The following is a 27578-nucleotide window of genomic DNA, read 5'->3' on the forward strand; positions in this document are numbered from 1 at the left end:
CACTGGTGGCAGCTATCACACTATGAAGTCATTTTTTATGTACATGTATAAGCATTTCATTTTGAATTGTTCGTCACATAATATCGCTCCTAGACCTCAAATGGATGTATAAAGCAAATAAAAAGGGTGTGGATTGACAAGCTTTCCAAAACTTACCCACCAAAACCTTTTTTGGGGTTTTATGTGCCAATCATTTTTAAGTCCACTAAATTTCTTTTCAGCATGACTTTGCCATAACATCACTCCTGGACCGCTAATGAATGTATAAACGAAATTAGAAGGGTATGAGGTGCATACTTTTGGACTTACCCCCAAAACTTTAAAATGAGTATCCGTGCCAAAAAAAAATAAGTCCACAAAATGATGAAAATGCGAAAAAATCACAATCTTTTTCTGCATGATTTTGCTATAACATCAACTCCTAGACCTCTAATGAACGAATAAACCGAATTAGAAGGGTGCGAGGTGTACAGTTTTGGGCTTACTAACTTAACTTATCCCAAAAACTTTAAAAGTGGGACGGCGACGCAAACGCCGGGGGTACGACATTAGTAATATGCCATTATATCAGTCAAAAGCGACGTTACTTTTATTACGTTATGAGCTGATCATATGAATTTTGAAACTACACATACACTCACTTTCATTCAATTCAGTTATATCTAGTCTATTTATACAAACAATAGTAACACAAAACTTCATGCTATACAATCACTTTCTCTTCAGACAGGTCTAGAAACTATTTATACAAACAAAAGGCAACAAACATATATTATTACATAATATACAACAAACTAGACTTACATATCAATATGTATCAAAGTTTTCTGTCATTCAACACACTCCTGTAAATACGAAATCAGTTTCATTGCGCTGTTCCTGGTATCACAGTGATTTCTAGTAAAACCGTACCAGGTACCAATATTGATGTTATAACTCAGTCTCATTGCTCTGTTCCTGGTATCACAGTGATTTCTAGTAAAACCGTACCAGGTACCAATATTGATATTATAACTCAGTCTCATTGCTCTGTTCCTGGTATCACAGTGATTTCTAGTAAAACCGTACCAGGTACCAATATTGATATTATAACTCAGTCTCATTGCTCTGTTCCTGGTATCACAGTGATTTCTAGTAAAACCAGTACCAGGTACCAATATTGATGTTATAACTCAGTCTCATTGCTCTGTTCCTGGTATCACAGTGATTTCTAGTAAAGTCAGTACCAGGTACCAATATTGATGTTATAACTCAGTCTCATTGCTCTGTTCCTGGTATCAGTGATTTCTAGTAAAACCAGTACCAGGTACCAATATTGATGTTATAACTCAGTCTCATTGCTCTGTTCCTGTTATCACAGTGATTTCTAGTAAAACCGTACCAGGTAACAATATTGATGTTATAACTCAGTCTCATTGCTCTGTTCCTGGTATCACAGTGATTTCTAGTAAAACCAGTACCAGGTACCAATATTGATGTTATAACTCAGTCTCATTGCTCTGTTCCTGGTATCACAGTGATTTCTAGTAAAACCAGTACCAGGTACCAATATTGATGTTATAAAATAATTATGGTTGTTATTTTTTAACAAATATCTTACCCTCCAGTCTGTGTTGGGCCCTACCCTACCCTCCAGTCTGTGTTGGGCTCTACCCTACCCTCCAGTCTGTGTTGGGCTCTACCCTACCCTCCAGTCTGTGTTGGGCCCTACCCTACCCTACAGTCTGTGTTGGGCTCTACCCTACCCTCCAGTCTGTGTTTGGCTCTACCCTACCCTCCAGTCTGTGTTGGGCCCTACCCTACCCTCCAGTCTGTGTTGGGCTCTACCCTACCCTCCAGTCTGTGTTGGGCCCTACCCTACCCTCCAGTCTGTGTTGGGCCCTACCCTACCCTCCAGTCTGTGTTGGGCTCTACCCTACCCTCCAGTCTGTGTTTGGCTCTACCCTACCCTCCAGTCTGTGTTGGGCCCTACCCTACCCTCCAGTCTGTGTTGGGCCGTACCAGGCGGTTATTAGTATCACCACCTTCCTTTCACTCGGACCTACCTGAGGACACCCCCTATCGCCGAAGAAAATTTCTAAAACTGGCGACTTTTGTTTGTTTTTGTGAACAATGATGAAAATAAATTGTTTCTTCAACTTAATCTTTGTTTAATCACACACCATGTTATACAAGTTAATGTACAGAAGGTAAAGAGGTATGTATGAATATTTCTAAGTACTTTTATTTACAAATAAACTTGACAAGATGATCCCACAAAAGGTTTCCACAGTGTTCTGTTCGTTGCTGTTTATTTTGTCATTATGTTACACAAGTTAATGTATAGAAGTGTGAATATTTAACACATTTACTTAGTAAACACCTCGACAAGATGATCATACAATGGGTTGTTATCTAACTTCATCCCCTCTGTCTGTTGCTTTGCCAGGTCTAAAACAGATTGCCCGTCATTAGTAAGTATGGTCGTGATGTCATACTTACCTCCTGTTTTCTCTACGTTCTGTTTTACGTGACGTTCACAATCAGTGAACCAGTCTACATCTGATGTCATCATGGCTATGTGATGTAGACAATTATACCCGAACTTATCTAAAGCTGTAGTCAGTGCTGGGTAACACTGACACAGGTATAAACTAAGCTCCCTGTGTCCCCACATACAACTCCAATGTAATATTGTATACCCGTAGTTGTCCACTAACTGTGACATGTAATGACCACACACACAACTCCTATGTACAACACGACCATCTTCTGTCTCACACTTATGTTGTACATCCTCAACTCTACACAATGATTTAAGTATCAATCTCTCCACTGTCTGAAATATACCAACGTTTCCTGTCCGTGCCACACAATGGAGCGTGCTTTGTCTCTCAGTCATCAGTCTCATGTACCAAGTCTGGGTAAGTGTCACACAACATGGTCACCATCTCTTCTCTCTCTAACAAACACGCCTCGTGTAGGACATTGATATTCTCAGTATAATATGATGATCGTGACCTGCATGCCCTCGCTGTAGGAATGACGTCATACTTCATTAGTTCCGTCAGTAGTCGTACACTCCCACCCTCCACTACAAAAAACGGTGTACGATTGTTAGGTGTGACACCCACAGAAAGGAGATACGAGACATGATCTTCTAAACCAGTAGAACAAGCTCCATTTAACAAGGCAGATTTTATCAGTTGGTGTAAGTTTTTGTCATCATTCTGACCACTTAGCCATCTGATAAATCCCTGTAAAAACAGGGTGTCTGTCCATACATCTAATGTAGCTAAATATTTACACTGCCACACATACCAGTAACTTTCAGAATCATCAAAATCATCAGATTCATCCTTACTCAACTCCCAAATCTCAAAACGTTTATGATAATTAGATTGAAACTCTGTCACTATACGTTTATACATGGCATTGGTTTGATTATCAGATGATATAACTATTCTGTTTGGGGTGTTTTTTGTTGTAGTTACATAACTGAGGAACTTTTCGGGACAATTCTGTATGTAGCCAATGGGAGTTTTCTCTCCATACAGAAGTGCCACTGTTTCCTCAATGGAGTCATGGTTGAATTTGTAATAGGGACATTTTTCCCACGGTGTAGATTCTTTTCTCACCAGCCAACCCAAAAGGCATTTTAATGACTCCTTTACAAACTCAGCTTTCTTTTTCTCTATTTTGTGAATACGCTCAGGTGTTAGGTTAACTTTTACTACATCAAAAGCAAATGCTGCTTTCATTTTCTCATTTTCCTCAATATTTTCAATAGAAGGGTCTAAATCATGTTCTAGAACTGAGCCGCCTTTGAGGAACAGATACAGCAGACCATAAAATTTCCCGTCTTCTAATTTAGATAAAGAGGATTTAAAATAATGCAAAGGTCTTTCAAAGAATTTGACTCTCTCTGTTTGTAAACTAGGTGTGTCCCTAAATAATCTACAACACTGTGGAAACCCAATGTCTGGGGCCGAGGCCACAATCTGTTTCTCCTCATCATCTGTCCATTTAACAAATTCAGTTTTTGGTTGATACAACCTTAACAATGCAAGTTTTTCTTTTTCTTCTTTGTACTGGCTAAGGTCAACAATGTTTTCTTTGGTAAATAATTTTCCCAGGCCACTTAAAGAATTAATAATTCCCACTGCGAATTGTAATGACCAGATAATTGGCCTCAGATTCATTTCCACAAAGTTTTGCAATAATTCCTTTTTCTCGTTTCTCCCATTCTTTCACATCTTCCTGACACACAACATTCTTTCCATAGATGTCATCAAAATGAATAACTAATTGTGACTTTGGTGCAACTGAATCCATGTCTTTTATGTCGTGTAGTTGTAGTGGTTGTCGACATCGTTTATGTTGCCCCTCCTCTTCATTACAGCACAGCAAACGGAGAAGTTCAAGTGCAGTAGATGATTTCCCGTCCCCCGAGTTTCCCTGGATTATAACGATCTTGTTCTCCAGAAGTTTTTGATGGGCATGTTGGAGACTTTTGGTAGAAATAAACGTGTAGCTATCTTTTTCTGTCTTAATTGTAGACTTTGTTGTATCTGCAAGGAAAATTGATTAAATTTGTAAGAACAAACATCAGCATGAAAAAGCCAAAATTAATGAGTACACTGGGAGCACAAGAAAATTTTCTTTTTTCATTAACCCCCCTCCCGAAAAAAACAACACTACAATAAATAGATATCTGTATTGATTGTCACATATTACTGAATCTATTATTACCTTACATGTTTCTCTATTTGAAAACCTTTAAATTCTTTTTAACACAAACTGCATGTATTACAAAAGACCCAAAGGACCTACATCGCTCACCTATAGTCAGTATTGATCAATAAATGCTCCTTACAATCATTTTTCAAACCCTCAACCTTTAAAATCAGCCAACGTTCAGGATAACTATTCAGGTTTAACTACGAGTTTGAAACAATTAGACATTACATATAATGTTTAATTAAATAGGTCCTTCCTGATAAGTACTATGTAAATTTTCCCTATTTCATTTAACAAGTTTAATCCATTACACTTGGGAAATTATTACATCACTCCAGGGATTTCTGTGCCAACCAAATAATGATCTTGTTGGTTCTCTGTAAGACTGATAATTTCTTTACTTTTTCTTCTTTCCTCATTTTAAGTTCGGTATTTCTCTTAGCAAGAACAAATTTTAAATGTCAAAATATATGCTGTCAGTCATTTTGTTTCCCCAAAAGGTTTCAATATTAAATGGGAAACAACTAGGGTCTATGGGACCTACATATAAGTTACTGTTTTAGTAGCCTTCCAATATTTCTCAAGAAATAGTGATTAACTTCAAACTGTCAAAATCTAAGAATCAAATATGGCTGTCTGTTTGTTGTTTGGGATTTCCAATCAGGCTGTCTTTGGAATGAACACGTTCAAGAACCTCCATGAAAAGTTTACAAAAGATCTGTCCCCTATTCCTCAGGAAATAGCGACAACAAGGATTTGATGGACAGATAATGAACCACAAATAAATGTTTAATTGACCTGTCCACCATCTGATATACCTGTAAAGAGGTGGGGTGGTAAGGGTTGGCGTTGGGGTCTGAAATAGTCATTTAAAGAATAAGAGGCCCATGGGCCTGAGTGGACACCTGAGTTCTAGTATATTTAAGTAAATATGACTCATATTGTCCGTACTCATAAGGCCTTGGGAATCAGTCAAGGCCAGGATTGTCATGAAAATTGACATGAATGATCTTTGTGTCACCTTTCACTTCGTTACAAAATATTAATATCTGGTATGCCTTTCCATGCTAGTTTTCTCAATATCTAGACTTTTTGGAGAAAAAAAATGTCAATTGATGATTTCAAAATAAGTAAGAATTCCAACATTTTTTCAATAAAACTATTTTGTAAATGTACTTCCTCCCAAGGAAGGGTCATGAAATAAACAATTTTGGTAAACTATCTTAGACCCTTCCATCGATGAAGAGTAGTTTTGATTCTACCTTATTTGTGTCTTGAGAAGAATATTTTTGAAATTTCAGTCCACTGGATGCATTTTTCCTTTTTTCCCTGTCCCTCAGGCCATATAATTACAATGTTGGTTGATTTTGGCAATGGAAATTTCTTCCAAAATTTCATTAAAATTGGTTCAGGGATGTCTGAGACGTCAAAAACGTGAATTGTTAATGGACAGACGACACCTACTGCTCAACAATGAACAAAAGGAATTAAAATGGATGACCTTAAAATTTGACAGACGACAGAAGCTGGCCCTGACAATAAGACAACCTGTTTCCATCAGTCAGCCACAATGACTATGTGACGTATCAGATAACATGTGGCCTTGACCTTTGATGGATGATTAAATGAACGATTATTCAAAATCAATTATTTGCGTGCTCTTTAACACACAAACATTAATGTTTCAACTTTCAATAGCTTCGATCTCATGCTGTTCCTGATGAATTCTTGTTAGTATGGACGGTTTGCTGCATTTCACTTCTATCAAACAAATATCTTCATGTTCGACCTAGTCCTGCAAACTCACCTATCATAGCTGCAAACTTTTCTGTAAAATACAAAGATTCATACAATTAGATATATCAAACTAAACAATAATTTACATAATATGACACAGATCTCACTTTCTTATGTACAGCACACTTTGTCTAAACTAGACTCCATTGAGACTCTATAATTTGCCGGTTTGTACAGTTGGGGATTGTAGAGAGTCTGCTTTTATTTCAATTCATGAACAACAAAATTATGATATTTAATTGTGTTATATACAGGTATATATCTAACGTATACACACAAATCACATTTTATGGTTGTTTTATCCGATAGTATCTGTACAATTTTGTTTAAGATTTTAAATTTAACACTGCTATAACATTTGTCACACATCATTATATTGTCAACTGGGACAACATTGACAATTAACAGTTTCTATTTACGGCATTTGCTTGAAAAGGTCTTTGTCTTTCGAATCCTCTGTCATCCAAATGAGGTAGATAACAGTGATTTAATTTTTTTTGTATATATCAGTGATGTCACACATGTGTGTATCTGTAGTCCAGTTCATGTCATTTTCATTTTTCATTTTGACATCTGATTCCTAATCTGTGTCAATAAGAAAATTCAAATACTCTCAATTTTAAATTAATCTTCTATATTGGTGGCTGTGGAGTTACTAATAACTTGAGCGAGATATCATCATTCTCGATTACCTCATCCAGGTATTCCGCAATTGTGATGACCTAGAGAGGATGTCTCGCTTGGATATTTAAACAGATTGTATCTATATCAGACACAATTACATACATTGATATATGGTTTGATTAACAAGGCAGCATTCTGTATTATACGTGAAAAGAGTTAAAGTGTTTGGCTGATCGTGTCTACCTTCACAGTGACAATGCAGGGTTAAATGATAATTTATCTATATCGACACTGTATTAACACCGCCACCAATGCACAGTGGACCAGAACAAAGCTGACGCAGGTTTACACAGAGTAGATTTACTAAGTGTAGAGAAAGAACAGCATCGTCGAAATATGTCCGGATTACAGAATAGACAGGGTCTGGATTAGATAGAGTTAAACTACTACAGATAAAGATGGAATTTTTCTGACTGGTTTAGACAGAGATCAGACTGGAGAGATCCAGGTTAAGACAAAGTCCACTATATAACTATATAGATGTCTTTGATATATACACAATATGGTACAGGTCTCGCTGTTTTGTGTGTGTATATATAGACATCATACACAGTCGGAAACATATGTCTAACTGTCTTGTATATATCTATATTAAATGTCTTATACACAATCTGACAGAGGTCTAACTGTCTTGTGTATATCTATATAGATGTCTTATACACATTCTGAAACAGATCTCAATGTCTTGTGTATATCTATATAGATGTCGTACACTCAATCTGATGCAGGTGTCATTGTCTTGTGTATATCTATATAGATGTCTTATACACAATCTGACATATGTCTCACTGTCTTGTGTATATCTATATAGATGTCTTATACACATTCTGAAACAGATCTCACTGTCTTGTGTATATCTATATAGATGTCTTATACACAATCCGACACAGGTCTCACTGTCTTGTGTATATCTATATAGATATCTTATACACAATCAGACACAGGTCTCACTGTCTTGTGTATATCTATATAGATATCTTATACACAATCAGACACAGGTCTCACTGTCTTGTGTATATCTAAATAGATTTCTTATACACAATCTGACACAGGTCTCACTGTCATGTGTATACCTATATTGATGTCTTACACACAATCTGACACAGGTCTCACTGTCTTGTGTATATCTATATAGATGTCTTATACACAGTCTGACACAGGTCTCACTGTCTTGTGTACATATCTATATAGATGTCGTACACAAAATCTGATACTAATTCGTTCTGTTTATAATTCACACACTATTTTCTTTGATATCAACACAGAATAATATAAGGCTATATCCTCATCACTACCTACCGTTCAGCACTCTTTCAGTTCTCGGTCTTTTTGCTGCTGGTGGTCCTGTAAGTAAATGAATGGTATTATATACCGGATAAATACTCATAGACAACCAGACATCGATCAGCTGTGATACCATTGGGTACCAAACAGTTACAACCAGACATGGATCAGTTGTGATACCATTATGTACCAAACTGTTACAACCAGACATCAATCAGCTGTGATACCACTGGGTACCAAACTGTTACAACCAGACATCAATCAGCTGTGATACCATTAGGTACCAAACTGTTACAACCAGACATCAATCAGCTGTGATACCATTGGGTACCAAACTGTTACAACCAGACATCAATCAGCTATGATACCATTATATTAGGTACCAAACTGTTACAACCAGTCATCAATCAGCTGGGATACCATTAGGTACCAAACTAATACAACCAGACATCAATCAGCTGTGATACCATTGGGTACTAAACTGTTACAACCAGTCATCAATCAGCTGTGATACCATTGGGTACCATACTGTTACAACCAGACATTAATCAGCTGTATACCACTGTGTACCAAACTGTTACAACCAGACATGAATCGGCTGTGATACCATTGGGTACCAAACTGTTACAACCAGACATCAATCAGCTGTGATACCATTGGGTACCAAACTGTTACAACCAGACATCGATCAGCTGTGATACCATTAGGTACCAAACTAATACAACCAGACATCAATCAGCTGTGAGTATCATTGGGTACCAAACTGTTACAACCAGACATCAATCAGCTGTGATACCATTGGGTACTAAACTGTTACAACCAGACATTGATCAGCTGTGATACCATTGGGTACTAAACTGTTACAACCAGTCATCAATCAGCTGTGATACCATTGGGTACCATACTGTTACAACCAGACATTAATCAGCTGTATACCACTGTGTACCAAACTGTTACAACCAGACATGAATCGGCTGTGATACCATTGGGTACCAAACTGTTACAACCAGACATCGATCAGCTGTGATACCATTGGGTACCAAACTGTTATTACAACCAGACATCGATCAGCTGTGATACCATTAGGTACCAAACTAATACAACCAGACATCAATCAGCTGTGAGCATCATTGGGTACCAAACTGTTACAACCAGACATCAATCAGCTGTGATACCATTGGGTACTAAACTGTTACAACCAGACATTGATCAGCTGTGATACCATTAGGTACCAAACTAATACAACCAGACATCAATCAGCTGTGATACCATTAGGTACCAAACTGTTACAACCAGACATCAATCAGCTGTGATACCATTAGGTACTAAACTAATACAACCAGACATCAATCAGCTGTGATACAATTGGGTACCAAACTGTTACAACCAGACATCAATCAGCTGTGATACCATTGGGTACCAAACTGTTACAACCTGACATCAATAAGCTGTGATACCATTAGATACCAAACTATTACAAACAGATATGAAATAATAAGTATTTTCTTATATCAGAAGAAGCTTGGTACCTGCCAATTAATGATCGTTATTTGTTCTATGAAATACTGATGTTTTCTCTATTTTTTCTTCTTTCCCTTAATACTGATTATCACTTCATCAAATTATCTGAGAAAGTTTAATATTCATTTTAGTTAATTTTATAAGCCTTCATTTCGGCATTTTGGCCCAATATTAGGTCTGGGGAGTCACTTAGATATCATGAAATCATTGTTTAAAGATTCTTACACATTTAACTCCTGTAACCTTGAATGTAGTTCAAGGTCATTTATTTGAACAAACATTGTAGGCCATCACACAAGCATGCTACAGGCCTAACATTATCTGTTCTTTACAGTTTTTGAAAAGAAGTTGTTTAAAGGAAATGTTGACACCAGACGGCTGACCTGACTGGCAGACAAAAGACCAAGCACCGTGGCATCGAAAAAGAACTTTTTAAGAAATATTGATAACAAACTTCAATTGTTAAAATCAAGATGACTGCCCGTTTGTTTTCCTGATCAGTTTCAAAATTGAATGAACACTAGGGACCCCGGGGAACATGTCTAGTTTACTTTTCCAAACAAGAGGCCCAGAGGGCCTGTATCGCTCACCTGGTTTCATGAGATATGAAACAAGAATGATGCTTAAGTATATTTGTCGCTGGTATTGCTATGTCAATATATATCATAAGCATTTTATATGGGTACATGTCCATGAAATGAAATTGACTTTTGGCGCGACCCCATACAGATGCTACCACACAAATGTGAGTGATATCCATTGCTTAGTTTCAGAGAAGATCTTGTTTAGACTGATTGACCCCTTTTGACCCTGCCCTCTGCCCCCTGGAGGGTCAGCTCCCTCCTTTATACAATTTTGAATCCCTACCCTATTAGGATGCTACCAGCCAAACCATTGCTAAGTTTCAGAGAATAAGTTGTTTAAATCAATTTAGCCAAGTTGACCCTTTTTGGTGCCGCACCTTAGCCCTCAGGGGGGTCGGCCCGTCATTTGTACAATTTCCAATTCCTACTCCAAGGTGATGCTACCAGTACAATATCAGAGATATCCATTGCTTGGTTCCAGAGAAGAAGTCAATTATATGATTATAGCCCGATTGACCACATTTGGCCCCGCCCCTCAGGCCCCTTGGGGTCAGCCACATCATTTGTACAATTTTGAATCCCCACCCCATAGTGATGCTACCAGGCAAATATGAGCGATAGCCATTCGTTGGTTTCAGAGAAGAAGTCGTTTATATCAATACCGCCAAATTGACCCCTTTTGGCCCCGCCATGGTATGGCATAAGCTCACCTTGGGACCAGGTGAGCTAATAAGATCTGTATGATACAAAGGTATAACTATATATATATGTACAACATTCCTACCTTCATTCAGGATTTCTTGAATTCGTCTTTGTTGTTTCTTCACATATCTAGCCTGTTGACGATTAATAACCTTCAATTTTGATATAATTGTTTCGTAGCTTCCCAGATCTATTTTCGTATAGTTGGTAAGACGTTCAAATAGGTCATTAACATCCTGAATGCCATTTAAGTCTGCAGGAGTAAGAGGACAATTCCTAAAACGCTTTTTCAGTCGTATGAAATCTTCTGGCTCCAGATGTTGACCCAAATGATCAACCAGTTCATTATGGATCTCTGTGGCCTTTTTCCTATTGTCTGATGAGGATGCAGCCATTTTCTTATAAATCTGAAAAATAGCATGAACATAATCAATGTAATTAAAACTCTCATTAATGGTTCATGCAAAATCAATTTTTAACAGGTTTAAAGAACATTTTCTTACCAAACCTTTTAGAATGTTTTTTTTTTACCAACAAAAGGTCCAAGAGGGATCTTTATTTGTTGTATACATGCTGTTTTCTCTCCTTACCAGGTGATTGATCTGATAACAAGGAGACATATTCAATCTGAGAGAAACATTCAAGATGAATTTTCTGAGAATCAAAAATATCAAAGCTTATCTTCTGTCAGTCATTTTGTTTTCTAGGTAGGTCAGACTCACAATCAAATAGGCACAACAAGGGATCAAGGGAAAACTATATATGACGTTTGAGACAAGGGGAACCTACATATGTAGTTTGAGACAAGGGGAACCTACATTGGAATTTTGAGACAAGGGGGACCTACACAACTGTACATATGAAGTTTGAGACAAGGGGAACCTACATACGAAGTTTGAGACAAGGGGAACCTACATAGGAAGTTTGAGACAAGGGGAACCTACATAGGAAGTTTGAGACAAGGGGGACCTACATTGGAATTTTGAGACAAGGGGGACCTACATATGAAGTTTGAGACAAGGGGGACCTACATAGGAAGTTTGAGACAAGGGGGACCTACATATGAAGTTTGAGACAAGGGGGACCTACATAGGAAGTTTGAGACAAGGGGGACCTACATATGAAGTTTGAGACAAGGGGAACCTACAAATGAAATTTGAGAAAGACCCCTTCAGTACTTTCTCAGAAATAGCGATAACAAGAATTGTTTATGGACGGACGGACCACGGACGCAAGGCGATTTGAATAGCCCACCATCTCATGATGGTTGGCTAAAAATGTATATAGTTAAAATGCTTATATTTGATATAAACGATTAGTGTAATAACTCGAAGGCTGGTTTCCGCTTACATTTGTTTATTACTGATCAAAACATGGCGGTGTCTATACACGTGCTTTTACCGACAATGTATTATAATTCAAGGGCAATAACTCTAACAGGTAATGGTAACACACAGTTACTACAATTAGCTAATTATTTGCATGTGCGTATAATGAATATGTTACCAATGTTCTCTAATCTTATTAGTACCTTTATGATTCGGAAGTTGTCAATTTCTGCTCAAAACGTGTGCGAATGTCGAAATCGTTACCTTTAGACGCAGCAACGTTACATTTTAGAACTAGAGCTAAACATCACCAAAATATTTTATCATTAGGGACAACAATTACCATGGTATTTTACCGTTAGAGACAATGATTGTCATGACATGTCACCATTAATGACAAAGATTACCTAATATTTTGCCCATGAAGAAAACAAGAGGCCCAGAGGGCCTGTTTGCTCACCTGGATTTCCTGAGATATGAAACAAGAATGATGATTAAGTATATTTGTCACTGGTATTGCTATGTCAATATATCATAGGCATTTCATATGGGTATGTGAGGTTTTTATGCCAAAAAATGCATTAATACATGAAATGAAATTAACATTTGGCACAACCCCATAGGGATGCTACCACACAAATTTGAGTGATATCCATTGCTTACTTTCAGAAAAGAAGTTGTTAACACTAATTGACCCCTTTTGACCCCGCCTTCTGCACCCAGAAGGGGGGGGGGGGGGGGGGGGGGGGGGGGCGGGGGGGGGGGGTGGGGGTCAGTTCCTTCCTTTGGAAAAATTTTGAATCCCTACCCAAAAGGATGCTTCCAGGCAAATATGAGCGATATCCCTTGCTTAGTTTCAGATAAGAAGTTGTTCATATCAATTCAGCCAAATTGACCCCTCTTTGCCCCGCCCCTCAGGCCCCCGGGGGGTCAGCCTCACCATTTGTACAATTTTGAATGCCCATCCAATAGTGATGCTACCAGGCAAATATGAGCAATATCCATTGCTTGGTTTCAGAGAAGAAGTCGTTTATATCAATAAAGCCAGATTGACCACATTTGGCCCCACCCCTCATGCCACTGGGGGGTCAGCCCCATCATTTGTACAGTTTTGAATCCCCGCTCCATAGGGATGCTACCAGGTAAATATGAGCGATAGCCATTGCTTGCTTTCAGAGAAGAAGTCGTTTATATCAATGGCGCAAAAATGACCCCTTTTGGCCCCGCCCCAGAGGCCCCCAGGGGGGTCAGCCCCATCATTTGTACAATTCTGAGTCCCCTACCCACAGGGATGGTTCTGACTAAATCTGGTCAAATTCTGATCTGTGGTTATGAAGAAGTCAATTGTTGACGGACGGACGGACGGACGCAACGGTATGGCATAAAAAAAATGCAAAAATATTTATCCATTGGACAAAAGATTACAAAACATTTTACAGTTATAATAATAATACACTAAAGCGTTATATAACCTCTTGACTAGGATTATTGCCGAACAAAAAACTTTCAGGAAGCAAGTAAACAACGTGTCTACATTACAAAACAGAACATTGAGGAAGTAATATTTGGGAACTAGAACTCTCGCCAGGATGGCCGACTAATACCCCCGCAATCTGCACGAGTCAATGGTGAATTGAAACTGTTAGTTAGAGGCTAACTAAGATAACCAAGTAATATAGTGACCAGTTGCCATAGCAACCATAAACATATATTTGTGTGAAGTTTCATTGAAATCGGCCCTTTGGTTTAGGAGGAGTTGTCCGGACAATCTTAAAGTTATGGTTCTTATCGGAAAACCTGTTTATACTGACCAGTTGCCATAGCAACCATAATTTTGAAGAAAAAAAAGTGGCATGCACATCTACACATGGTCCTCTATATTTGTGTGAAGTGTCATCGGAATTGGCCCATCCTGTTAGGAGGAGTTGTCCGGACAAAATACGTCTACAGACAGACGGCCGGCCGGACGGATGGACGGACGGACAGACAACCTGATTCCAGTATAACCCCCTAACTTCGTTACGGGGGTATAAAAATGTCTAAAAAACAAGGAAGGAAAGAATCTTGCGGAAGTTTTAGTGAGGCAGTAAACGGGAGGACTTATCCATATTCCAGGAGAAGTCAACGGCGGTGATATCTGTTTTGTAAAAGACACTGGGTCAGCTATAACCTTGATTCGGGAAGACCTAGTGGACCCCAGTTGTGTATTGAAGGGTAAGCGGGAGACTCTGTGTACAGAGACTGGACAGCCGTTTTCAGCCAAGTTGGCTATAGCTGATATGGAAACGCCATATTACAAGGGACATGCGCAGGTCGGATTAGTGCCTGATCGTGTCGCTGAAGCCCTGTTGGGGGTAGACATCATAGAGAGACAGTCTAAGTCTGTTAATGTCATTACGCGTGCTCAACACCATAGTAACATTGCTGCTGATAAGGTAGCTGTGGTCAAGGAAAATGAGTGTGGTGTTAAAGTTGGACTGGACCTTGATGTGGACATTGAGGAGGACCATGTGGATATCGGTGACGAGTGATAATGGACGGGTTAGTGATCATGAGGCTGACCTGGACAATGGCGATGATGTTGGTGTGGACACTAACAAAATCAGTGAGAATGTATCTGTCAATGAGGAATATACAGATAGCGTCACTATGGATACCGAGCCACTCGAACTTTCTGCAGTGAATGCTGAAGTGCTTAGTAAGCTTCAACAGGAAGATCCAACTCTAGCTAACATTCGTAGAAATGCAGCAAAGTCTGTAGAAGTGGTAAAGGACGACAGTAATGCCCTGTACTGGGAGAATGGTATTCTCAGAAGGAAATGGGAGTCCAGAGATGGAATTCACCGTGGAATTCAGGTAGTGCTACCTGAGGCACTACGTCTCAATGTGATTAAATTGGGACACGACAGCCCAAGGTCATTGGGGACAGAAAAGACCAAGGAGAAAGTGCCGAGATCATTATATTGGCCAGGTGTTTTCAAGGACATACAGGAGTATTGTAGTACTTGTGAGATATGTCAAAAGACCGCCGGAAGACGTGGGGATGAAAAAACTCCGTCAGGACAACCGCCAATCATCAGACAGCCTTAATTCCACAAAATATCCATGGAGATGGTAGGACCATTGTCTCGAAAAACGAAAGGTAATAGATTCACTCTTACTATAATGGATGCTGCAACAAGATACCCAGAGGCTTTTGCATTAAAGAATATTGACGCACAAACCATAAACACACATTGGTGGAACTATTCAGCAGGGTGGGCGTGTCACGTGTTATTCTTACAGACCAGGGCACAAACTTAACCTCAAAAATGATACAAGAACTCTACCGTGTGATGGGAATCAAAGGTATAACAACGTCATCCACAAGCTAATGGGAAGGTAGAAATATTTAACGCAACTCTCAAAGCTGTTTTAAAAAAGCTCTGCACGTCAAATAATGAAGCACGGGACGAACTGTTGCCATATGCATTGTTCGCTTATAGGGAGGTACCCCATGAAGAAACTAGTTTTGAAATGCTGTACAGATGGCCAGTCAGAGGACCATTACAGACTTTAGAGCAAGCCATGACAGGTGAAGGTGAAATATGTCATTGATCACATCGACCAGGACCCAACAACCCTGAGACTCAATCTTTAGCGATATGTTATACTATTGTCGTGTGAAGTTTAAATACAATATAAAGCAGTGAATTTTCATATCTGTTTTCTTGATTTTGCTAACGCTTAAATTTCTTATGGTTCTTCATGATTCAAAAATGAAATAATAGTTAAAGTGTTCCCAGAATGATCTATGCTATTTCAATTGGAAATTCCTTTGCTTAGACATGAGAACATATCGCAAACTTCATATGAAACGCTTTATCTACCCTGAGGTAAAATGATCCATTACCTTTTACTATAGCACTGATATTATTCATTGTTGAGACTGGAGCTCTGGTAAAAACAATTAATCAACTATGATTATACTACTGATGATACTGATTAGCAAAATATTTGTAAAATAATCAATTGCCTATGAGTTTAGTACTGGTGACACTGATAAACATTTTAGTCGAGGTTGACGCCTTGGTGAACAAATCAATTTCCTTTTTTTCATTTTTATGAGTTTAGTACTGATGCTATTAAATAACATGACGGTTAAGACTGGAATCTTAATAAATCTGGATCGATCCACATCGACAGGCTCGTGATCATTTCAGCATGTAGGGCCAAATGACTAAATACAACTACTGTATCAAACATAAAAAGTACAATCCAACGCTAAATGAAAAGCAAACTTGAAAATGAAAAACTTCAAATAACTGTATATATATTCACCGTTTTCTTATACAAAGTTACATGAATTAAAAGAATAGCAAATAGTGTATTTCCCATATGCTAGTCACCTGTTGTTGTCCTTGCGAGCATGTCGCGTCTATCTTGGGGTGTGCTCCTTGTTTGGTGCTTTTGTTGTGTTCATCTGAATATAAAGAAATGAAAGAAAATGAAGTTACTCTATGAAAATCTAGGTTTTGTTAACATTGCCTCTCTTTTTTGTTTGTTTCCATTTATGTTTCTTTTCCCATCTTATTTCATTCTGCCGGTCAAATTCCAGCTGAAGTTGCATCATCTCTATAATTCTTATGATCTAACACATATTTTTCTTAAGTTTTTCAGACTTTGTACACGATATTTAATCAATCACTGTAGAGACGATAATGCAACATTTTTTATATAAATGCAATGTCGTCCACTAGCAGTGTTTAGGGACGAATCGTCTTTGAACTCTTCGGAATACTTTCACGTGCGGGGGAATTCAAAATATCTCTGCCGTTGGTCGCATAGCGTTCTAGTGTTTGAACATGATGCAGTCACGCTAGTATCCGCCTTCGGCCCACGTTTGCCGAAGGGTTCATTGTGGTTTCTCCAGTTACTAAAACAATATTCTTATTGTATTTTATTGTATTTCCAGTACTTCTTATATATATTATGTGATTGTATTTGTAATTTTTTGTGTTTTGATAAAGGGGCGGATTGCCTCGAAAATTTAACAAACCTTATTGTTTACACTGTTTGAATTACTTCTTTGCCCCATAAAATCATTACAAGTAATTCGTATCCTCCATACATTTATGTGAGGATCCAGTGTTATCTGGATTATACTGTTCATATTACTTCTTTGACCCTTATATATATATATATATATGTACATTATTCTTACCTTCATTCGGAATCCTAAAACGCTTGTTCAGTCGTAGATGTCGACCCAAATGATCAACCAGTTCATTATGGATCTCTGTGGCCTTTTCCCTATTGTCTGATGAGGATGCAGCCATTTTCTTACAAACCTGAAAAATAGCATGAACATAATCAATGTAATTAAAACTCTCATTAATGGTTCATGCAAAATCAACTTTTAACAGGATTAAAGAACATTTCCTTACCAAACCTTTGAGAATGTTTTTTTTTTACCAACAAAAGGTCCAAGAGGGATCTTTATTTGTTGTATACATGCTCTTTTCTCTCCTTACCAGGTGATTGATCTGATAACAAGGAGACATATTCAATCTAGAGAAACATTCAAGATGAATTTTCTGAGAATCAAAAATATCAAAGCTTAACTTCTGTCAGTCATCTAGTTTTCTAGTTAGGTAAGACTCACAATCAAATGGGCACAACAAGGGATCATGGGAAAACTATATAGGAAGTTTGAGACAAGGGGAACCTACATGGGAGATTGAGACAAGGGGAACCTACACATGAAGTTTGAAACAAGGGGGACCTACATAGGAAATCTGAGACAAGGGGAACCTACATATGGAGTTTGAGACAAGGGGGCCTTCATATGGTTTGAGACAAGGGGGACCTACATATGAAGTTTGAGACAAGGGGAACCTTCATATGGTTTGAGACAAGGGGGACCTACATATCAAGTTTGAGACAAGGGGGCCTTCATATGGTTTGAGACAAGGGGGACCTACATATCAAGTTTGAGACAAGGGGGATCTACAGAGGAACTTTGAGACAAAGGGGGGGGGGGGGGGGGGGGGGGGGGGGGGCTACACATGGTTTGAGACAAAGGGAACCTACAAAGGATCCAGTCACCTCACATTTGGCAAGAGGACTCCTTGTTTAAATTCAAACCCACTTTGATTCATAATCTCATAACAAAATGTTCATCGGTGATAACATATTGACCTTGGCCTCTGATCAAGTTACCTTGACCTCTACACAATGACCTTAACATTTGCTCAGTGGCTTCTTGTTTCATTATGAACCATTTTACTTCATTAATACCTTAACAAAGTGTTCATTAGGAAAATTATACAAAATATGACCTTAACCTTTGACACCATGACATTGACCTTAAGTCAGCTGACTCCTTGTTTAATCTGAACACATAGGGGAACCTAGCAATAAAGTTTTTGAAGAATCCTCGCAATATTTCAAGTGATAACAAACTTCAGCCAGTGAAATCCAAGATGGCTGCTTGGCAACCATTTTGTTTTCTTGGTCACTCAATATAAAACAAGAAGCCCAATGGGCCTGTATCGCTCACCTGGCTCTACAGCAAATTTCCAGTTGATTGAGGTCAATTCTACAGATACTATGCTGATAACCAATTTATTCAAATATCAGAGTAAGCTAGGTTTATTCATTTCAATAAATATTCTAGTCCTTCATTCCAGCATACTATTGGCCTAATAACAGGTCGTTGTGACTCTTGGCTATGACAAGATTTAAAAATATTTCGCCCCTGTGATCTTGAATGTAGGTCAGTGTCATTCAGTTGAACAAACTTGGCAGCCCTACACCCCAGCATGCTACACTAATGATTTGTGGGTGCAATCGATAGGAATACACCGAGGACCACGAACTGTACACACAACGCACAAACGCATCAAGTATTTTTTTTTATTTAGCGTATTTCTTTTAAACAAAGCGTACAAGCGTAATCAGTCATCAATTGGCTTTAAAAATACGCCAAAGAGAAGAAGTCGTTTAAAGGTTTTAGCCTTGTTGACCCCTGTGACCTTAAATGAAGGTCAAGGTCATTCAATTGAACAAACTTGGTAGCCCTTTATACCAGCATGCTACAGACCCAATATTAACTCCCTGGGACTCTTTGTTACTGAGAAGAAGTCATCTAAAGATTCAGTTTTTTTGATCCCCATGTCCTTGAATGAAGGTCAAGGTCATTTATTTGGACAAACTTTGTAGTCCTCTATCCTTGCATGCTTCTGACCTAATATCAACTCCCTGTGACTCTCGGTTATTGAGAAGACGTCGTTTAAAGGTTTTAGCCTTTGTGTCCCCAGTGACCTTGAATCAAGGTCAAAGTAATTCATTTGAACAAACTTGGTAGCCCTTCACCCGAGCATGCTACAGACCTAATATCAACTCCCTGGGACTCTCGGTTATTGAGAAGTTATTTAAAGGTCTCAGCCTATTTGATCCGTGTGACCTTGAATGAAGGTCAAGGTCATTCATTTAAAGAAACTTGGTAGCCCTTATCCCAGCATGCTACATACCCTATATCGACTCCCTGGGATTCTTGGTTATTAAGAAGTCGTCGTTTGAAGATTTCAGCCTATTTGATCCCCGTGACATTGAATGGAGGTCAAGGTCATTCATTTGATCAAACTTTGTAGTCCTTCACTCCAGCATGCTACAAACCCAATATCAAGTCCCTGGGTCGTTTGGTTATTAAAAAGAAGTTGTTTAATTTTTTTTAGAATATTTGACCTCTGTGACCTTGAATGAAGGTCAAGGCCATTCATTCGACTAAACTTGGTAGCCCTTCACCCAAGCATGTTACAGACCTAATTTCAACTTCCTGGGTGCTCTAGTTTGTTGAGAAGAAGTTGTTTAAAGATTTTAGTTTTTTGACCCCTGTGACCTTGAATGTAGGTCAACTTTATTCATTTGAACAAACTTGTTAGCCCTTCACCCCAGCATGCTACAGGCCCAATACTAGGTCTTTGGGCCTTTTTGTTATTGAGTGGAATCCAAGATGACTGTCTGTTGGCCATGCTGTTATCCGACTAGTCCCAAAATGAAATATGCAAAACTAGGAACCAAGGGCAAGAGATATGTCAAATTTGAGAAAGACCCATTCAGTTCTTTCTTAGAAATAGCGATAACAAACTTCAATTGTCAAAATCCAAGATGGCTGCCTATCGGCCACGTTGTTTTCTGATCGATCCCAAAATGCAATATGCATAACTAGGGACCAAGGACCTACATATGAAATTTGAGAAAGATCCCTGTAGTACTTTCTCAGAAATAGTGATAACAAACTTCAATTGTCAAAATCTAAGATGGCTGCCTGTCAGCCATGTTGTTTTCCGATTGATAAGAAACTGCAAAATGCATAACTAGGGACCAAGGGGAACCTATGTATGGAATTTGAGAAAGATCCCTGAAGTACTTTCTCAGAAAAAGCTATAACAAACTTCAATTGTCAAAATCCAAGTTTGCTGCGTGTCGGCCATGTTGTTTTCCGATCTGTCCCAAAATGCAATATGCATAACTAGGGACCAAGGGGAACCTACATATGAAATTTGAGTGGGGGTCAGTTCCTTCCTTTATAAAATTTTGAATCCCTACCCAAAAGGATACTACCAGGCAAATATGAGCGATATCCCTTGCCTACTTTCAGATAAGAAGTTGTTCATATCAATTCAGCCAAATTGACCCCTCTTTGCCCCGCCCCTCAGGCCCCCGGGGTCAACCTCACCATCTGTACAATTGTGAATCCCCACTCCATAGGAATGCTACCAGGTAAATAAGAGCGATATCCATTTCTAAGTTTCAGAGCAGAAGTCGTTTATATCAATTCTGTAAAACTGACCCCTTTTGGCCCCGCCCCTCAGACCCCAGGGGGTCAGCCCCGTCATTTGTACAATTTCAAATTCCTACCCAAAGGTGATGCTACCAGGCAAATATGAGAGATATCCATTGTTTGGTTCCAGAGAAGAAGTCAATTATATGAATATAACCCGATTGACCACATTTGGCTCCGTGCTTCAGGCCCCTGGGGGGTCAGCTCCATCATTTGTACAATTTTTAATCCCAACCCTATAGTGATGCTACCAGGCAAATATGAGTGACAGGCATTGTTCGGTTTCAGAGAAGAAATCGTTTATATCAATATAGCCAAATTGACCACATTTGACCCCAACCCTCATGCCCCTGGGGGGTCAGCCCCATCATTTGTACAATTTTGAATCCCCACTCCATAAGGATGCTACCAGGTAAATATTAGCGATATCCATTGCTTAGTTTCAGAGCAGAAGTCGTTTATATCAATTCTGTAAAACTGACCCCTTTTGGCTGGCCCCGCCCCTCAGACCACAGGGAGTCAGTCGCGTCATTTGTGCAATTTCAAATTCCTACCCAAAGGTGATGCTACCAGGCAAATATGAGAGATATCCATTGTTTGGTTCCAGAGAAGAGGTCAATTATATGAATATAACCCGATTGACCACATTTGGCTCCGCGCCTCAGGCCCCTGGGGGGTCATGAGCTCCATCATTTGTACAATTTTTAATCCCAACCCCATAGTGATGCTACCAGGCAAATATGAGTGACAGGCATTGTTCGGTTTCAGAGAAGAAATCGTTTATATCAATATAGCCAAATTGACCACATTCGGTTCCACCCCTCAGGCCCCTGGGGGGTCAGCCCCATCATTTGTACAATTTTGAATCCCTTTTGGCTGGCCCCGCCCCTCAGACCACAGGGAGTCAGCCCCGTCATTTGTGCAATTTCAAATTCCTACCCAAAGGTGATGCTACCAGGCAAATATGAGAGATATCCATTGTTTGGTTCCAGAGAAGAGGTCAATTATATGAATATAACCCGATTGACCACATTTGGCTCCGCGCTTCAGGCCCCTGGGGGGTCAGCCCCATCATTTGTACAATTTTGAATCCCCACTCCATAGGAATGCTACCAGGTAAATATGAGCGATATCCATTTCTAAGTTTCAGAGCAGAAGTCGTTTATATCAATTCCGTAAAACTGACCCCTTTTGGCCCCGCCCCAGAGGCCCCCAGGGGGTCAGCCTACATTTGTACAATTCTGAGTCCCCTACCGATACGGATGCTTCTGACTAAATTTGGTCAAATTCTGATCTGTGGTTATGAAGAAGAAGTGAATTGTTGACGGACGGACGGACGGACGGACGCAACGATATGGCATAAAAAATAATGCAAAAATATTCAACCATTGGACAAAAGATTATCAAACATTTTACAGTTAGAATAATAATACACTAAAGCGTTATATAACCTCTTGACTAGGATTATTGCCTAACAAAAAACTTTCAGGAAGCAAGTAAACAACGTGTCTACATAACAAAACAGAACATTGAGGAAGTAATATTTGGGAGCTAGAACTCTCGCCAGGATGGCTGACTAATACCCCAGCAATCTGCACGAGTCAATGGTGAATTGAAACTGTTAGTTAGAGGCTAACTAAGATAACCAAGTAATATAATGACCAGTTGCCATAGCAACCATAATTTTGAAAGAAGAAAGTGGTATGCACATAGTCCTCTATATTTTTGTGAAGTTTCATTGAAATCGGCCCTTTGGTTTAGGAGGAGTTGTCCGGACAAACTTAAAGTTATGGTTCTTATCGGAAAACCTGTTTATACTGACCAGTTGCTATAGCAAACATAATTTGAAAAAAATAGTGGCATGCACATCTACACATGGTCCTCTATATTTGTGTGATGTTTCATCGGAATTGGCCCATCGCGTTAGGAGGAGTTGTCCGGACAAAATGCGTCTACAGACAGACGGACGGACGGACGGACAGACAACCTGATTCCAGTATACCCCCCTAACTTCGTTACGGGGGTATAAAAATGTCTGAAAAACAAGGAAGGAAAGAATCTTGCGGAAGTTTTAGTGAGGCAGTAAACGGGAGGACTTATCCATATTCCAGGAGAAGTCAACGGCGGTGATATCTGTTTTGTAAAAGACACTGGGTCAGCTATAACCTTGATTCGGGAAGACCTTATGGACCCCAGTTGTGTATTGAAGGGTCAGCGGGAGACTCTTGTGTACAGCGACTGGACAGCCGTTTTCAGCCAAGTTGGCTAAAGCTGATATGGACACGCCATATTACAAGGGACATGCGCAGTTCGGATTAGTGCCTGATCGTGTCGCTGAAGCCCTGTTGGGGGTAGACATCATAGAGAGACAGTCTAAGTCTGTTAATGTCATTACGCGTGCTCAACACCATAGTAACATTGCTGCTGATAAGGTAGCTGTGGTCAAGGAAAATGAGTGTGGTGTTAAAGTTGGACTGGACCTTGATGTGGACATTGAGGAGGACCATGTGGATATCGGTGACGAGTGATAATGGACGGGTTAGTGATCATGAGGCTGACCTGGACAATGGCGATGATGTTGGTGTGGACACTAACAAAATCAGTGAGAATGTATCTGTCAATGAGGAATATACAGATAGCGTCACTATGGATACCGAGCCACTCGAACTTTCTGCAGTGAATGCTGAAGTGCTTAGTAAGCTTCAACAGGAAGATCCAACTCTAGCTAACATTCGTAGAAATGCAGCAAAGTCTGTAGAAGTGGTAAAGGACGACAGTAATGCCCTGTACTGGGAGAATGGTATTCTCAGAAGGAAATGGGAGTCCAGAGATGGAATTCACCGTGGAATTCAGGTAGTGCTACCTGAGGCACTACGTCTCAATGTGATTAAATTGGGACACGACAGCCCAAGGTCATTGGGGACAGAAAAGACCAAGGAGAAAGTGCCGAGATCATTATATTGGCCAGGTGTTTTCAAGGACATACAGGAGTATTGTAGTACTTGTGAGATATGTCAAAAGACCGCCGGAAGACGTGGGGATGAAAAACTCCGTCAGGACAACCGCCAATCATCAGACAGCCTTAATTCCACAAAATATCCATGGAGATGGTAGGACCATTGTCTCGAAAACGAAAGGTAATAGATTCACTCTTACTATAATGGATGCTGCAACAAGATACCCAGAGGCTTTTGCATTAAAGAATATTGACGCACAAACCATAAACACACATTGGTGGAACTATTCAGCAGGGTGGGCGTGTCACGTGTTATTCTTACAGACCAGGGCACAAACTTAACCTCAAAAATGATACAAGAACTCTACCGTGTGATGGGAATCAAGGTATAACAACGTCATCCACAAGCTAATGGGAAGGTAGAAATATTTAACGCAACTCTCAAAGCTGTTTTAAAAAAGCTCTGCACGTCAAATAATGAAGCACGGGACGAACTGTTGCCATATGCATTGTTCGCTTATAGGGAGGTACCCCATGAAGAAACTAGTTTTGAAATGCTGTACAGATGGCCAGTCAGAGGACCATTACAGACTTTAGAGCAAGCCATGACAGGTGAAGGTGAAATATGTCATTGATCACATCGACCAGGACCCAACAACCCTGAGACTTAATCTTTAGCGATATGTTATACTATTGTCGTGTGAAGTTTAAATACAATATAAAGCAGTGAATTTTCATATCTGTTTTCTTGATTTTGCTAACGCTTAAATTTCTTATGGTTCTTCATGATTCAAAAATGAAATAATAGTTAAAGTGTTCCCAGAATGATCTATGCTATTTCAATTGGAAATTCCTTTGCTTAGACATGAGAACATATCGCAAACTTCATATGAAACGCTTTATCTACCCTGAGGTAAAATGATCCATTACCTTTTACTATAGCACTGATATTATTCATTGTTGAGACTGGAGCTCTGGTAAAAACAATTAATCAACTATGATTATACTACTGATGATACTGATTAGCAAAATATTTGTAAAATAATCAATTGCCTATGAGTTTAGTACTGGTGACACTGATAACATTTTAGTCGAGGTTGACGCCTTGGTGAACAAATCAATTTCCTTTTTTTCATTTTTATGAGTTTAGTACTGATGCTATTAAATAACATGACGGTTAAGACTGGAATCTTAATAAATCTGGATCGATCCACATCGACAGGCTCGTGATCATTTCAGCATGTAGGGCCAAATGACTAAATACAACTACTGTATCAAACATAAAAAGTACAATCCAACGCTAAATGAAAAGCAAACTTGAAAATGAAAACTTCAAATAACTGTATATATATTCACCGTTTTCTTATACAAAGTTACATGAATTAAAAGAATAGCAAATAGTGTATTTCCCATATGCTAGTCACCTGTTGTTGTCCTTGCGAGCATGTCGCGTCTATCTTGGGGTGTGCTCCTTGTTTGGTGCTTTTGTTGTGTTCATCTGAATATAAAGAAATGAAAGAAAATGAAGTTACTCTATGAAAATCTAGGTTTTGTTAACATTGCCTCTCTTTTTTGTTTGTTTCCATTTATGTTTCTTTTCCCATCTTATTTCATTCTGCCGGTCAAATTCCAGCTGAAGTTGCAAATTAAAAATTCGTTCTAAATTAAGTTTCGTCTTTGGTGCTGTTATTGTCTCTCTCAGAAGAATCATCGCGCTTAACATTAACTGTATGACCTCACCATGCATTGTTCTGACACAATCGTTCACTGAACTGATATCATCCCTTAGGGAATTGCCTGTGAAATATTGAAAGTATTTTGTATCTGCATGATAATAAGTATTGTGTAGGTTTTTTTATATAACAATAACAATAACATTGATTGTTGTATTAGCTGTGTTCAAGGACAAGTCGCATACGTCACTGTTATGGTACACTAGTGGCATAACAGTTTATCGCATTCCTTACCTTCACTTCACTCAATTGACTACTGTTTTAACCAGTTGGATTTTTAAAGCTGACATCATGTTATTTTTACCCTTACTCAGTCTGAAATATTTTAACAACATTTCTTGGCATCCAGTTTTTTGTGCATTTCATTTTGTTTGCTGTAACATAGCTATACTATACTCTTGTATGACTGGTCAAAAATACTGAAGACTCTTGGAAGTCCCAGTTTATATATTGTTGGTCTAGGTTATCAATTCGTGATTGTAATCTTTATCTGCTCAAATTCGCTAGATTCAAATTAATATTTCTCTAGCAAATCAAAAAACGGTAAAGATCGCAGTCGCAACAATGTATTTTGTCTTTCTTGGCATCGAGATTCGGCTCCAAAAATTGTAAAATTATTTGACTGATAACTTAAACGAAGATATCCAATGAAATAGCTAAGCCAGCGATGCAGACCTGTATTTGATACATATGAAGAATTTACTACGACTGTTCCTTAGGCAATAACCATCGTTGTTTGCTCATTATTTTAGTTTTCCCAACAGTGTTACCACGCCTTATCACAAAGCCTACAGTTTGTATTTGCATTTCAGAATTCAAAAGAAGCTGAACCTTGACGAACAAAAATTATTTGGATATATTATATCCTCAAAGAAGTAAAAACGACAAAAGAATAACTCCTTTATACTATTTTGATTATAAAATGTAGATGACCTTTACTTACCAGATCGTGTTGTAAACAAAGTAATGTTGCTTGAACCAGTTCCATATTCATTTGTAGCTTTACATAAATAAAACCCTTCATCTTCAGCATTTGCTTTGTGGATAATTAACGAAGGTGAAAGATCGGAGCCTCCGAAATATCTTTCGTTGTCTACTTCTATTTCTGTCAGTTGGTTGTGTTCTTTTCTATACCACTGAATGTCTGTAGCAGGTGGTGATGCGATGACGTAGGTTTGTATAATAGCTATTCCTCCGACAGGAACGGTAAACTCACCGTGACTAATACTCACATATGGAACACCTGGTAAATAAGATTTATACATTTAGGATATTTAATTCAGAACTGCCATGTTAAAATAAGTTTAAAACCAATAATTTGGGTTGATGTTGTTACAAATTCTTCAACAAACAGGGTAAACAAGTAAAGATGTATGCTTTAAAATGGATAGTGACAGCTGATTCAATAGAAAAAAAACCGCTATGAAATAAAGGAAATTAAAA

The 27578-nt window shown here is 38.8% G+C and overlaps 1 protein-coding gene across 1 annotated transcript in view; it reads right to left on the reverse strand.

The window, feature by feature from the left end:
- Positions 1-2204: 2204 nt before the first annotated feature.
- The window catches only part of LOC117316078, a gene marked incomplete at its 5' end in the record, with an annotated part of 41015 nt that continues 15641 nt past the window's right edge, over positions 2205-27578 (reverse strand). The window contains 8 exon segments of the mRNA XM_033870564.1: positions 2205-4550; positions 6527-6547; positions 8500-8544; positions 11374-11698; positions 17008-17081; positions 17823-17949; positions 25827-25900; positions 27079-27378. Of these exon segments, the coding sequence (XP_033726455.1) occupies positions 4129-4550; positions 6527-6547; positions 8500-8544; positions 11374-11698; positions 17008-17081; positions 17823-17949; positions 25827-25900; positions 27079-27378 (1388 nt within the window).

Source organism: Pecten maximus, chromosome 18 (genome assembly GCF_902652985.1).
Source record: "Pecten maximus chromosome 18, xPecMax1.1, whole genome shotgun sequence".
NCBI classification, from domain to species: Eukaryota; Metazoa; Mollusca; class Bivalvia; order Pectinida; family Pectinidae; genus Pecten; species Pecten maximus.